Raw genomic sequence first — 16,935 nt, forward strand, 5'->3', positions numbered from 1 at the left:
AAGGTTCATATTAGATGCATAACGTTACAATATTTAAAATGACTACCTGCTTTGTACGAAAATGTTTCCCATGAAATCTTACACGATATCTTTTCGAACGATCGAGCCCATAAAGTTTTATCGACTCCCTGGAGGTTAGGTTTTATAGTTTCCTCGGAATCATACCTACATATGTTCGCCAAAAACGAACATCCTCCGTTGCATCCTATAGAAAGCAACCATCCATTACGAGATTCCAACGTCAGAAATCGATTTTCGTTTTTTAATATGACATTTACAACGAAAGTTTCCGTATTTCCGACAGTTTAATCGGTTTGATAAGATAGCGAATATAATGCAGGGCCTAATCTCTCGATTGATGTTACATAAATTGAATAGAAACACTATGAAAATCAAAAAAATAAAAAAATCCCTTTAGCAGTATCATTAATATAACATTAAAAGATGCACACTCCAAAATAAGGGTTAATATTTTAATAAAATACTATAAATAATAATTAAACAATTAATATAAATAATAATGTTAAACATAAATGTAATTATGTAAATATGTCCTGAGTGATTAGTTTACACAATACGCGAAAGGTATTCGTGGCCGACCTATATTTGCATTTGAGAAAGTAAATTATGGAGGTACACTTCAATTACATGGAACATTGTCACTAAATTCTATTCGCTCAGAAAATTACGTCGGACTTCACCTCATTAGAATTTCAGTCGACACGTGAACTGCAATTGGAGCGGTTAATCCAATTGAGATTGAAATATAATATAATGTAAACGTCGTCAAAGATATAATAATCGTAATGCTTGTATGGTAAATAGAACAGAGGTTCAACAGTTCACGAATAGAGCTACATAGATACACCGCGAAACGAACTGAACGAACTGAATTGAAAAGAGACTTAGCGGCCCCTAGAAATTGTAGTTGGATTCTTCATTGAAGTACCACTCAACTTATAGTTCTCGTTAACCTGTACTTACGGCACTGTTTTGTAATAAGAGAGATAACAAATTAGGAAGAGGAAGTTCTAATGATTTTGTGAACGAGATGAACAATTTTAAATAAAATCATATTTTTTCATCTATCTATAAGTTACTTATACAATTCTTACTTCAGATTGAGATTTCATTTGCTTTAAAATTATCATAAAAGGTAGACTTTCTTATAATGACTTCAATCACTAATAATAAATCAAATAAATGATACAAGAATATTTAAAAGCAAAGTTCAAATTCTTTCCCTTATCTCATCTGCAGTAGCTTATAACTTTAGTATAGCATTTTTAATGAAACTACTGCTCGTGAATGTGTTAAACTCATCTACTAAAATACTGTATTGTACGGTAGTGATAATACATCTTCTTTTGTATTATATTCAGTACCGTGGAGTCGTTACAAAAGTAAACTATCGATAAAAGAAAAGCTTAAATTTACTTCTCGTAGGAGAAGCAAAGGTTGCTTATCCAATGACACAAGGTAATTGGAATAGGTCAGAGGGATGCGTGAAAGTTCGAAGGTTCATCCGAATTAGAAGGCGACAATTTGCTGAAAAGTTCAGCTATCCTATCGACCTTCGTGCGTGTGCGGCTATTATATACATACGTAGGCCTAAATCCTCGCAATTTTCCTAAACGTCAAGGTTCCGGCCTCGACGCGGCCTCTGGTGGTCGGCCTTCTTCGATTGCCACTAGATACCGACACACACGCTTACTCCCGCCATACTTCCCTTAAATAGAATCGAGTTCAATAGGACGAACGTGCTAACGCTCGCCTAACCTTTACGCTTTCATTGAAAAAAAAAAGAAAAAGGAAAAAAAAGACTTCTATACTCTAGACTTAAGATCGAGAGAAAGAACAAGGGAAACAATGAGGCTACGTTGTGCCTCCTCGATAGTTGTGACAAAGAGGCCACAGAATAGAGGATATCGGACTTGTTTGCTGCCTAACCATATATCAATGCCATGGAGGAGAATAAATTCGACGCTTCGCGGTAGATTCTGTCCGCAAGATTACACTTGAATATTTTGTTTCTGTATAGAGCAGCGTTTAGAAAGTTAACATTGTTATCATGTCTTTTCTTTTCCATAAATAATAATTGAAATAGAAGTTTTACTTAATACTGAACGTCATATTTATGGCACCTTTTCATAATAAAGGGTAATTGAAACAAAAATTTGATTTAATAATAGATATTATATATAGGTTGTGTAATATAGGTAACAGCTTCTTCCAGCCAAACTTCTGATGCCTTCTGATAATAAATGAAGTATGAAGAATGTCACAAATTAATCCTCTAAAGTCCGTTAACCTTCTACTATATACATATCGTGTTTCTTTGTTGTGATTCTCAATTGTAGAGACGAAAGACCCAATATCAGTCATATTGACTGATTTGGTAATTTTAGCGATAAATTTCTTTCATTTCGAGAATTCAATGTTTTTTAGACATTACCTATTCGGATAAAAAATACCATAAACATACCCGCGATACTTAGCACCGTACATTTTCATCGTCGTGCAAACGCATGCTCTTGACACAATTGCCAGTCTTAAAGGCTCAAGTGGAGAGCGTACAGTGGCGAAATAGCGCAATTAAAACACCTAAGGAACTCTCGAAAAATCCGACGCTTTTTTCGCCCATACACACAAAACGTTCCAAGGCTCGGGGCTTTTTCTACGTAACGTGCAAGTGCTCGTCGACGAGTGGCTGTGCGACGAAAGTACTTACGATATTCAACCTTTCGATCCTTTCAGAGGCTGGTCAGAAACATAAATAAATTCTCTTCAACTCTCTTTGCCTTTTACATTTCAATTGAATACATTTTTTCATTCAGAAAAATACAGTGGCTATAAAAGGTATCGTCACATATCCTTATTTTGCAATAAAGCAATCTTTTTATTAGGTTCTATATATTTCATCTTTACAGTATCAAATTTTTGTAATCATACAAAAGTATATATGTACTATTAAATGATACGAAAAGTATACTTGAACCTAAGTAATTAGTATGTAAATGCTGCGATAAATGAATGGTAAGTAAATATTGTTTGTAGCCGCTGTACGTCTAAATACCCTTTAATATCATCAGATTAAAACAACCGCAGGAAATTTCCCTTTTAAAATCCCTTTTTAAAAATAATAATGATATACGAGTGCACTGGAGACAATTTTATCAGATAATTTATTGTTTAAAGCAGAAAAGGAGTATAAATACTTGTATAATATAGGAGAAGAATATTTTTGAAGATTATTTCGTAAATGACCTATAAAAGATGCTTTAGAGGATAAGTAAAAGATGTGATTATAATTAATGACATCCTATAATTCAACTGTTACTTTGAAACACATTTTATAAAAGAATAATAAAAACGAATGTTAGAGACAATCTTACCAGGGAACCTGTTGTTTGAAGTCAGAAACAGTACTTAATATTTAAATAATATAAAAGAATAATATCTTTGAAAATAATGCCAGTTAAAAAGAAAAACCAAATGGTCGAAATTTTAATATCTCTCTTATTTCACTCTTTTCAGTAAAATGATCGATTGAAAGTAGATCCATTTGTCAGTTCGAAACCTTCCAGCAGAATTTCGAAAACTCATTGGTATCTCGCGAAATAGTAATCGTCGTGACACACTTTTAGGCTGGCAAAAGCATAATACGCCGGTCGATATCTAGTATACGTGTGTTTAGCCGGGAAAAAACTGCAGTTAAAAGCCACACATTTTGTGACAAAACTATCACATCGTGTATTCACGACTTTGATCATCAGTATACCAGTCCCAAAAGCGTTTTATACGTACACTACCGTTCAAAATTTTTCAGAAGCTTTAGTTCATTTGTAACAGTACTTCAGTTTGATCAAAGTATACAAATTAATGATAAATTGACAATTAGAAGCGACATTATCTCTTTATGGAATTAATAGATCATAAACTAACCATACTTATTAAAAGATGTATCTAGTAATAAAATATTTTACAATTTACTATCGATACTACAGAATTATAAAAATCTCTAAGTGATCAATATTTTTTCCATCAATATTCTTTCAATTCACTGTATATCTTGTCAAAAGTAAGCAAATATATATAAATACATGTATATGTATAACATGATGTACGATATACAATAAACAATATGTTGTACATATATATACACACAACATATGTATGTACATATATTTTTGAACGATAGTGAATACGTCATCTTACAACATTTGTGATACAACCAGAAACAACGTCGATTAATCAATCGATCGAACATGTCCATTCTTTCGAAATGTTTTATTTCAAATATGTATATGTGCTGTCATATCGTTACGATACAAAGGGAAATTTTTTGTCGCTTCAGAAAGTCGATTATGCTAGTACAAACTAAACCACGTGGAAACGTGTTAAAATAGAGATTCGCGACGGTGCTTGAATAATATCGACTACGTCAGACAATAAGCCATCTCTTCGTTGTCTACCTCGTGCCAGTTATCTATATCGATAGCTATCAAAAAGTGAAACGTTTGGACTGCAGCCGACTTTCATCTGTCGTTAATTGAGCAAAGAAACATTGTTAATGTATAAAAACTATCAGGCAGAAAAAGTGGTAGAGATTTTATTGAAACTGTTATTGCAGAGACAGTCAAAAAGGTTTGTGACACGTAAATCAACATAAATTAAGAAATTGATTAATCGGATAATATAAGAGTTTACATAAAGTTAGATGAACAAAAGAAATAACAATAAATGTACAATTTTAGATTAAATTTTGAAACCGCTCATTTGACCGAACCTGGTAAGGTCAGTGTTAACTCGCAATACGGTTAACATAGTGGTAGACCAAAGAAAATGTTTCTTTAAACAAAAGTACCAAGTACAACGTATGTATTCGGTTTGCCCAAATGAGACAGACATCGTGCAATGTAGGTAAATCCTGGTTAAAGAATAGAAAGTTCTAAACTCGACAAATTACCGTGAAACGTACAGGTGGTTCTGCTACAGTTCCGAACTCGTTTGTCTGCGGATAGTTACATCCTCAATGGAGGAAAACGCAGTTAAGTAACTTGGAACACTTAAACGAAATATTAGTCGAAAAGAAAATACCAAACACTAAGTACTATTACCAGGCACAAAGTACTATTTCTTTTAAATTTAATTAACTTTACCGTCCCTTAAAGGTTTGACGTTACACTAATAATACCACAAATCGATTTTCACATATATTATAATTAAAGATTAATTATAACATATATTAAATAATTTTTTAAATTTGTAATACCGTAATTTTAATATGTGTGATATAACTATAATTGTATAATTGTATTTAATTTAAAATGGTACAAATATAACTGAAGTTCGAAGTATAGTCTTTAATTTCATCAATTAAATTACTAATCAAGGATCAACTGAAATTTTCAATTAAATTTCGTGTTTTATTTAAAAAAAGGATTAGATCGGATCTAAAGCATAAAATTAGAACAACAAACGTTTTGAACTACCGTATTGACATGCTAGAGCGTACACCTATGACATTTACGTAGAAACAACATCAACCTTGAAGGAAACTCGAGGAGGTACAACTACCGTCTCTATTACCCTCTAAACGCTACGTAAATATTTTATGAGTGACACGGGATTGGCGTGGCACGTTACTTTCCCCTCCTAAGCCTCGAAAACTCATTTGTCGCAAAAATCGAAATTTCTCCTTTGCAACATCAAGGTCATATTCGTCATGAAAATCGCTGGCATTACGTGTACTCATATGGTGATAGTTTGATTAAAATTGAATCGTTACTACATGTATTATATGAAAGAGAAATAAGGTACTTTAGACGATTTTATAACTCTACGCACTTGCAATTATAGATTAATCATCGTAGCGATATTGTTGCAATTATTACATGTTTGTGTGCAAATTGAATGTCATTCCCCCAATTTCTTTCTTATTTTACAAGCTATGAACATTTCAACATACGCGACATAATTATTATTATTTATTTCTTATGAAATGTTGAAAGTATGTATTGTTTGTACTTGATACCAAAAATACAAGAAATTTTAAGAATGAAGGAGTAATTATTTTCTAAAAATTGTTTATTCTGAATTCTTCGACATTCTATTGCACTACAGTCAGAGAAATCCGTCCATCATCAAAGAATGACCTTGTACATCACAAACCTTTCCACGCAGGCTCGTCCAAAGAACTGGGATAGACCATAATCTCTAGCTTCCTCTTATCTGAATATAACTACAGAGAGCGGTAAAAAATTACCTGTTTTTATATGAAACTCGAAGTTATGTCCAAGCACAAAAAGGAACGCAATCTCTAAGTTTAAAAACGTGATTCAGGAAGTTGGACAAAATTCATTTTACAAAAATCCCTCAAATTCACCTTTTTCTACTAACCTCTTTTACGTTGCATTTTATTTCTTTCGCGTTTAAAAACCAACATTTGAACGATGGAATTACTTTCTTTTATTTATTGTCAGACGCGTCTAAATAGATTTATTAAAATCTATCTCGAACTATAATATATCAGAAATTTTAGCGTTATTTATTATTTTTCATTAACATTATCATAGTCTGGGCGCTGTTGCACAATTATGAGCCAATATTATCAATGAAAGTTTCCAAGTTACAAATTATAGTTTATCAGCATTAACAAATTTCCTTGCATAGCAGAAATAAGCTTGCTAATAAAACACATAAAATCGTATATCTAAAGTTTACGAAATTATGTAAATTTTGCTAGGCGAAAGATCCTATTTATCATAACATTATAAATTTATAAAAAAGAAATGTATAATCTACAACTATTGCCAATTATGCTACTAATTTGCCAATTCAATAATATTATTAGTTGGTAAATAATTGTACTAGACAATGCTAATAACGCATAAGAAATGATTGTTAATTCGTCAAAGAATATTTCTAGATAAACATTGTACGCACAACGTAAGAGGAGAGGGGGATATTCAAAATAAAATTCCGTAGCGACATTTCCGTCTCCTCATGAATATTCATAGCAAATAAAATTATGACGAAAATTGATGGCAAGCCAGGAACACGCACCAGCCGACTGGTTGACAAAGTACAATCATCGTTACGAATTATAACTAATTTTACAAAAAGACTAACTTAATCAAGAACTGAACGATCTTATTCAACGTTTCATGAAAGATTATTCTTATATGAAATTTTCTTTCGTGAGAAGTAATTATACATGATAGGTTTCGGATTACTTAGATTTTATAAAACGAATTCATTAATGCAGTATCGTGTTGCAGGCTGATAGCAAGTTAATGACTATGAGAGATAACTAACTTTGAGGAGAGGTACAGAGAGTTGTGATTCTTGGAACAACCTGAATGAGAAACTGATGATAAAGCGCTTCATAGAATTTTGTATTTTATATTATAGAAGATAATGAAGTAATTTATATAAAATATATTTGGAATTTATATTTCATTAAAAATTCAGAATCAGATTAATTTGATCAATCATTTTAATATATAAATTATTCATTATTTTAATGTAGAAACATCACCAATTACACGTAATTAAGCTCTAGTTCAAAATTACGTTTTAAAATTATTGCACAGAAATGAAACTTCAGTTGGTTAAATTAATTTGGCTTTGAATATCTAAATAATATTAGAATTAAAAGAATTTGTAGAGACAGAAACGGAAAAATTTCAAATGTTAGTATGTAATTATACTGAAATTATTAATAAAAATACTCGAACTGGTGAGATTAATTCACCTCTACGTGCCTAATAGAATATGAATTTTAAACAAGTGCTTATGTTAAATACAAATTTTAAAAAATCCAGATCTAACTAATTACATTCAATTAAACCCTCATTTAAAACATCTTCTCACTGCTTAGAAACGAAATTTTAACTGGGAATGTCCTCGGGGGATTAAAGTGGCCAGACCATCCAAGAGTGACTCACGGCTCTACTTATTGTTCCAGGAACCGCAATTCTGTATCATCGGCTGTATTTTCAGATTCAACGTGGCTTACCTGCTTGAAGCCACGGTACATCACTCGTATTTCTTGTCTGGAGAATTTGGTCTGTCGAAGCAGTTCCTCGAGGGCGACAGGTCTGGTGGTTTGTTGCCTGGTTCGTGTGCTTTCGAAATCAAACAGAGCCTCTTCCGGTCCTGGCGAATCCGGCGGCGTGGCCATTTGTGATCAGCTCAACGTTTCTTGTCCGACGAAATTCTTTTGTTTTTCAATCTATCGGATGTCCTCCTCTTGATTCGTTCAAGGTCACACCACGATTACTTCATCCTTCTCCATTCGTTATTTTGCTTTGCCCTCTTGCCTATATTTCCAGTTTTTAATAGTTAAAAGAAAGATTGAAGGAACAGTGCTAGACCAGTGTCTGAAAAATGATATTTTTAAGTTAATTCAAATAGTAATTATATTTTAATAATCTTAGATCGTTTGCTTATAAATTTTTTACCATTAATGTAATAACCAGTAATACAATAGTTTATAATGACTGTCATATGCATTATTAAATATAATTAAATTAACATAAAACATTCCAATACAAAAATGTCTAACCACAAAGTAAATTTATTATATTGTTAAAATAATGAGTTTTTAAAAAGTATACTTATAGAACGTGGAGTGGCTTATAAAGTACAGAACAATTAAATTTTCTGCGTTTGAAATACAATCAGAAAATTTTGGCCGCCACTGTATAAGAATAAATCAGTGAATAATTGCGTGTTCGTAAATTGTATCTACATTAAAAATCCAATTAATATGACGTAATAGTGACAATTTGATCGATAAGGGATTGAACGACAAAAGAGGAGATTCAACTTTAAGTTTGAAAGTAGATAAGGTAAATCATTGGTCAGGCTTAAGATCAATAAAACCTCCAGAAAGCTAAGTATCAAATTTTTTAAAATTTTATCAGAACTTAAAATGATCTTGAATAGGCATAGATAAAGCTATTTGCCACAACAGAAATTTAAACATTCCAGAATATATAAACTATCAATGGCTGCATTATTGGTATTTATATTAATTCCTTATATTAAAAAAAATCGAAAAATCTTTTAACATTTTGTTTTCCGATACTTCGTTTTTAAAATACAAGCAATTAAAACTTTTGCGTCCTGACTTTCGACGCGCGAAGTTCGAATTTCGGTCCTCACGCGCCCATCAATCTTAAATGTTCCTCAATTCGTAAACCTAAAATTTTAACAGCAAAATACTAAAGAACTTTTTTCTTCCATTCTTCCCAAAGACCTCTGCTTTTAAAGCACTAAAAGGAAGAATGCATAAAATTTGAAAAGAAAACCCACAACTTGCTATAAATATCTCATACGTTTCCATAGCAATATTTCCAAGACAAAAGGAATACTCAGAAAAATTAATACGAAGTACTAGAGAGAAAATATTACAGAGAACCCAAATCGGATACTAATGCATTAATAAAATATTGCATAGAACTTTCAAAGAGAGAAATTCACATTTTTAAATAAATATATACTTCGTAAGTTCGGATATCTTTCAATCTGCATCAAAGAGAAATATTAGCGGAAATCCAAATGTAACTTTATGCATCAACAAAACGTAACGTTAAATTTCTAAAATAAGGAGAAGATCCATAACTCATAGTGAATGTTTTCATAGTACAACGAAAATAGCCATAAAAATTGAAATGAATCTCTTTTACTTAACGTGAGGAAGAAATATTATGGAGAATCCGAAACTATCTTTACTATATCAACAAAATGTTACATAAAAGTCCAAGAAGGAAAATACACACTCCACACAATAGGAATTTTATATCTTCGAATAAAGAAATATTTACTAAAATTCTCGTAAATCTCTTTGATTCAGCATCAAGACCAAATATAATAGAGAACTCAAACCTAACTCTATTACATCGAAAGATATTATATAAAACTCCGAAAAAGAAAAATTCACGCTTCACAATCAATACTGCGTATGCGCGACAAAAGAAATATTCGTAAAACCTCACAAAAAATTCATTCGTTCTTCGAGATTCGACTGACAAACAGGAGGAACAATTTAAAACGGTGTTCCATAAATATGCACTGGTTGCCATGTATTTTACATATACGGCCTAGTACGAGGCTTCCATAAACATCCGGTAAGCCAACGATAGCCGAATGCATGTGGCAGATTCATGGAAGCAGTTGTAAAATGACGGATTTAAAGCTGCAGCTACTACGTGTCTGGCTTTTGTACACGTAAGCGCGTTGGAACGGCAAACCGAAATCCAAGTCGAATCAAATATTTACATACTGATATTCAGAGAGTAAATTAATGTCAAAATCAGATCAAACGATGTCAGTTGATTCTTTTAATGAATTAAAAACTCTCTGATTGACGGAGCCACGTGTTGCGAGTCGCGTGGTCTGACTCAATAGCGCCTCGTTCTACTTAAAGTATGAGTGGGCGTATCAAGTAGATTTGAAGTAGTTTGAGGTGATTTTTATTGCTAGTTCCTTGTTTTATATATTTTTTTACTTGTCTTCGGTAATATTGTATAAGGTAGTATATGTACTTATTAATTCCTTATTTATAACTTTATACTTATTAAGATACATCTTGTTAAAAAGAAGAAAGTATCCAGGAACTTGTGAATGATAATGTACATAATATTCAGCTTAAGATGACTGATTTTATTCTCGGGTATTATATGTTTCTTTCTTTACCAACAAGTCCTTCCAATAATTTTTGTAAAAAAGAAAAATAGAAAAAAAGAATAAATTACGTAAGGTTACCATACGGTTGGCAAGATTCAGGTCACTCGGTTAACGCCTATTGAATCAAACGCGATGTCACAACCGTGTTCTGTAAAGAAGCAAAGAGAGAAAAAGATAAACGTGTGGGGATGCTCGTCAGGCATCGCTACCTCCTTTCAAGAATCGATGATGGTTCAAAGGGTCCCCCTAATGACATTTTCAAATCGTTCCATTCCAATTCACACCCTCTGGTGAACACGAACAGATTGTTTCAATAGTTGTCCCAAATTAATTCTACTACAACACATGGCCAACCGCTTGAGAAAATTCTCCATTTTCTATTCTAGTTTTCTTAGTTTTCTTAGTTTCCTAACAAATTAGAAGAAGCTGATTTTTGCTTCATTCTAACAGATCTTAGTTTTTCTAATAAATTAGGAGAAACATGTTTATACTTTATTCTAACAAACTCTTTCTTATAATGTGATCAGAAAAACAACAGAATATTTCCTTTCAATTTCTCATTATTAAATTCTTATGGTATAGGATTTTTAGAAATGCCCCTAGGAAACTTACTAGAAGCGCCTAGTAATATCTCATTCATGCAGTTGACAATACGTTAACTTTGAAATAGACTATAATCAATATTATCATAATTATAGAACGATAATTTAATTAAACCATAAAACCTGATTAAATCCCTTTTGATTTCGAAATGTATTATAATTGATATCAATATGATCGCAGAATATTTATTCAATTAATTATGTAGCATTTAATGTTATTCAATTACAAAATCTGATTTTGACATGGCCGTGGAAATTGATTTTAAGGTGTAAATGTTTCGTTCTTGTACATACAGTGGATAACAAAAGTACTTAAAGGCATACCACAGGAAACTTTCATACTGTACTATATATTGTATAAAATATACAAACATACAAATATACAAATCTACAAGTATATTACATTGGTAAAATTTGGAACCAATTGAAAATGTATATGAAAGTTACAAGATATTTACTATTTCTAGTACACATTCTGTATATATTACTATATATAATTTTCAGATCCTCTCAAACTTCTTCAATATAATCATGATGCTCCTATTATACTGCGCAAAGGAAAATTCAAAATATTTCGCATAGCACACATAATATATTCATAAAAAGTTTTTACAAATATCCGAATACTTTCGTGAGCTGCTGTATTGAATTACAATATTGAATTACTTTGTTTCGAGAGTAAAGTAAACCGAAAAAGGCAATGAATAAACGAACACAAACACGGTGAAACATCGGACAAAGAATCGACTTATCGATTCCGGCGATTTCTTTCTCTGTATATGCAGATCGTGTACGCTGGTGTTCATTCATTTTAAAATTGATTTTCACTCGGAAGAATAGCTTTCAGCGTTTTGCTTCCCAACTACATATGAGGTTCAATCTATTTCTAGAACTTTTTTTCACGTGGCAACCGACTTGAAATATTTTATGGTGGTTGTTCTCTAGTAAAACAATCAGTTCCTCTTTCCCATGTTACACATTAAAATTCATCTCCATTCCGAAAAAGGATTATTATTCTTCTTATCACAAAAAATTGAAACATTAAAATTCATCTTCATCCTTCCTACACCAAGAACCAGTCCTAAATCAGCTGTACCATCTACAAAATATTGCACAGCAAAGCCAACATTTTCGATTTATTCCAACAAACATCGAAACACCTGTTTTAACTGCACTAATCTGTCCCTAAATTTCTCCGAATAAAAAGCTGTCGCACGACGAAAGTAATAACCGTTTTATCGTTTTCTATGTATCCGTTGCGAGAAACGCAAAAAAGAAAAATGGTTGTAAAGTTTGAATGAATCATGATTGTACCCATATGTTACCGCCGAGGATCGATAGATAAAGCGAATTTTTATTTTTCATAGGCGTATAGGTATATAGCTATTATGTGACACATACATGTATAAATGAAAGATACATAGCCTCGTTACAATGTTGGGTGTCTATACCTATAGTCTATACTGTATATTAGATATACAGTTGTTCGGTGTTTCATTGGAAAGTTGGCAAAAGCAGTGCACGCGCGAATTTCTGGAATAAATTTCGATGCTCTCAGCTTAAATCCACCCGCATTCTGCAACAACCCTCCTCAACCCCTTTACGACCTTCTCAATGTGGGGGATGATGAGTATCGTAAATCTTAGGGTGTACCAAGAATTCTTTCTAGAACAATTTTGTAATGTTAGCGCGGACTATATATAGTGTAGTACCTATTCATGTCAATATTAGGTTGGTGTAATTAGAGTAATGAATCCTTTAATTCGTTTGCTTGATCACATTCAGAGAATACTATTTTTATTATATATTGATTACTATCTTTATTGATTTCCAAATTTAAATTATTCATGTGAAGTCGGTTAACTTTCGACATCGTTCAAGCAATTATTGTAAAGTAAATAATGTAAATAAAATTTTAAATAATTAAATATAACTAAATGTATAATAATACCCGTAAATTATGTAGTTTCACTTATTCGTCGAATTTTCGATGTAATCGAAAATGCCTAATATAAGAGACTTTTTAAAGAAATACAAATATTATAATCGATAATGTCGCGGTAAGGTAAAACACGAGTTTACTTCGTGATATACTTTTCTACGAAGTTACTGTAAAGCTACGCAAATCGTTAATTGCGGTCCTCATTACCCACTTTTATATGTTCGTTACAAGAACGGTGAAAACGAATTAACTAATTCATGCAAATCAGCCTATACTACTCTCCTTTACCACGAGAAAAAAATTTGCTAATTATTTTATAATAATTTCCTCATAAAATATAACATCAAAGAAAAGAATTTTCTAGGAATATTTTAATATAATATTCTGTAGGGAATGCTTTTCTTTGATTTTACGTATATTATTCAAATATAGAAAATATATATTTGCTATATCAATAAACCTCTTTTAATTATTTGTGTATTTGATATGTATTATTGATAATGACTCATTATAAAAATGTATATATCTATTCTAAATGATAATGGAGACATGCTTATTGTCAGAAGTAAATTTTCAGATCAGCTCTCGTACCATCAAAAATAGACGGTGAAGTAAACCGAATACCATGCGTGCAAGAAATTAGCTACACACCGCATTAAATCTTCCGGCGAATTGCTTTTCTATGGCGATGGCCGCGTACCGTTTCGACAATAAACCAGCGTTACATCTTCGTTACCATCATCTACATTACGCATTCGTTCTACTGAATGACGGATAAAATGGACTTAATGACACCGATTGAATGAAAACTCAATTACGCGATTAAGTCAATAAATTTCATTGATTTTATGGCAAATGATTATAAAAATAAGTAACAGATAATGTTTCAAAATATTACAATTTAAATATCTTCATAATAGAAGACTTAAAAGTAAGTTAAAAAATGCTTCGAAATCGAATATGCTTTTATTATTGTATAAACAAAATTTAAAAATGTATAATAATACTATATAAAAATATTGCATTATTGTACATATGCTGATAATTACATAGTTGAACACTTTTTCATGATGTTACAGAAGATATTTAAAAATGTGTAAAAATGATAATTAAAAAGAATACTTCATGCTATTTTATAAAGAGATTTGGCGTATTATCATTTATTATTGTAACTAATATACTATTCTCTCATATTTGAAAACTAAATTGAATTGCACAAGTAATTTAAAAATTAAATATCCTGATACAACTTTGAGAAATGATATCGATTATACGAACGAAAAGAGGAACAGTGATAATATTAAGTACTCGACTTAACAGTACACAGTATCGTTTATTATTACAGTTGAAAAATTTAGTATCCTTTCATGCTGGTCAAAGTGAAAGGATGTCGAACGTGAATGGCTCTATGTTTAAACTAGCTTAAATATTTCACCCGGCTACGCGAGCATCCACTCAAAATATTGCTATTATTACTCTTCAAAGAAAGTTTCTAACTTGTCCACAACTGTAAGACCATTTCTTCTTTTGAACTAACAAAATATAGGAACTACATTTTTTTATTTGTGCATCTATCACGTGTAAAGATTATTTCGCTCGTGTCGTATAACACGTTACCGTACCATAATAAATCTTATTAGCTTACGGAAACAGCATGGAATAAGTATAAAATATCGTCCCTTACCAGAGAACAATAGAAACAAAGGACAATTTGCCACACCGGGGCGCACGGTAAAATAACATTACGTAACGCTCGCACCTGTATTTGACTATTAATTTTGAAAACGAAATATCGTTGCCAAAAAATCTGAAATTATCTCTTACTATCCTAATTTATTTTCTGTTAAAAAAGACATAAATAGATGTTTTGTTGAAAACTATTCAGTTCAACGCTAAAAAGTATTAGCATTTAACATTATAGTAAATAAAATACCTAATGGAATTTGTATAATTTAGAAAAGTAACAACGGATATAAAAGACACAAAAAGAATACTATCTGTTTGATTCATTATATAGCTTCATCTAGAAAGTATTAGCACTCTAGAGTAGCAATTTATAGTGAATAGAGTATAATATTTGTATAGATTTTGAGGAAAATAATAATATTTGTATAAGACAGAAAATGTAATTATCTGGAATAATACATTTTTACTCTTGTCTTGATTACCTTTATTTAACAAATAAAAGTTGTCTCTATTTATCTAAATTTCCCCTAGAAAATATTAGCACACAGAATAGAATAACTATATTATAGTGAATAGAATACAATAATACTTTTATCAATTTTTAAAATCTAATAATAAATGTAAAAAATATGAAAATACTTTGATTATCCTTTCTTAAATATTCAATCTATTATCAACCTTTTTAAATATTCAATTCATTACTAATTTATTTAATCCTGCCGAATCAATTGAGCCCCATTTACTCTAAAACAATCCTAATGCTCAACGTAGAAAACCAAGTTTAATCTCTAAAAAATCAACAGTATAAGAATAAAAACATCCTTTTCTAACCTCCTTACAATAACCTTATCTATCAAGTATACAGTTTCCTTGACTCGCGCGAGCGCACGAAAATGGCAACAGCCTGGCGGCAAGATAACAGAGAGAAGTCGCTTACGTTTCTCCGCGTAGAAAGAAATGTCAGCCAACTCGCTGGGAATTCGATCAGGACGTGGTGGACCAGACGAAGGAGGCCACAGAGAGAGAAACAGGAAAACAGAGTATGTATTCGTTTTTTTGAAGGACAACGCGAGCACGCTGGACTTGCAGGGTGAACGACCCTGGGTCGAAGAAGAGACGCGACGTTCGACGAAGGACCGGAGAAAGAGAGTCAGGCTAGCCCGAGCACCGGCATACCGTTTATATCCTCTTCTAGTGGCACACACAACGTTCAACAACGATACTGCGCAACTACGTAGTCGGCGGCAGACTGGATGTGGCCGGGTTAGACCGGACCACGCATCCTCTGCCCCGCCCAATCGTCGCCCTCCTTCTTTTTCGCCCCCATACGATCCTTTCCCACGGAAGGAAACTACCCTTAACGAGCGAGCTCCTTTCTGTTTCCCCACCGACTTGCTCACCTATTCTCCTTTGCCTCTCCTCTTCCCTCTTTTTTTACATACTGCGAAGAATACATTGTGTTATGAAAATTGCTTGAATGATGAGATTGTTTAAAAGCTAGAGTTGCCTGATTTTGTACATACCTCTTAGAATGATGCTTGTCCTAAGAAATGTTAATTGTTCAAGGTTGTTTCTCCCTCCATTAGATGGTTTGGTTATATTGTTATGTTGTTTAACAACAGAAAGAATATGTACATGAGTCTTCGTGTCCTCTGAAATTATGTTTATTTAACCATATTCCTCTTGATTTTATGATCGTATCTTATTATTATATGTCTGTCCGATTTTTGTACCTTTTGAAATTATAAATGTACTAAGGAGAGATTTGTTTAATTAATAGCGCTTTCCCCTTCCACTAGATGGTTTGAATATTGTTAACTGACTACTTGTTTCTTCCTCTTATTTCTCCTCGTATGAAATATTTGATCTTTAATGGCCTAAGTCTATATACCTGTTTGTAAAATATCAGGGAAGCCGATCTATAATCGAAAAATACATAATTTTATCGAAAAAATATACAATTAGATTTTTTAATCACTCTATATATTTAAAATTTTTTTTATACAT

General features: G+C 31.9%; 1 protein-coding gene across 2 annotated transcripts in view; it reads right to left on the reverse strand.

Moving 5' to 3' along the window:
- LOC126924902 (Kv channel-interacting protein 1) overlaps positions 1–16,213 on the reverse strand; it is a 29,484-nt gene extending 13,271 nt beyond the window's left edge. Inside the window, exons 1-2 of one of the 2 annotated variants that reach the window (XM_050739881.1) lie at positions 16,105–16,213; positions 8,024–8,387 (exon numbers count right to left, since the gene is read on the reverse strand). In XM_050739881.1, the coding sequence (XP_050595838.1) occupies positions 8,024–8,188 (165 nt within the window). In that variant the 5' untranslated portion in view covers positions 8,189–8,387; positions 16,105–16,213. Of the gene's footprint in view, positions 1–8,023; positions 8,388–15,865 lie in introns of both variants that reach the window. The other variant, XM_050739880.1, reaches the window with a different exon arrangement.
- Between the last annotated feature and the right edge of the window lie 722 nt (positions 16,214–16,935).

This window comes from Bombus affinis, chromosome 15, assembly GCF_024516045.1.
Source record: "Bombus affinis isolate iyBomAffi1 chromosome 15, iyBomAffi1.2, whole genome shotgun sequence".
In the NCBI taxonomy this organism is placed as follows: domain Eukaryota; kingdom Metazoa; phylum Arthropoda; class Insecta; order Hymenoptera; family Apidae; genus Bombus; species Bombus affinis.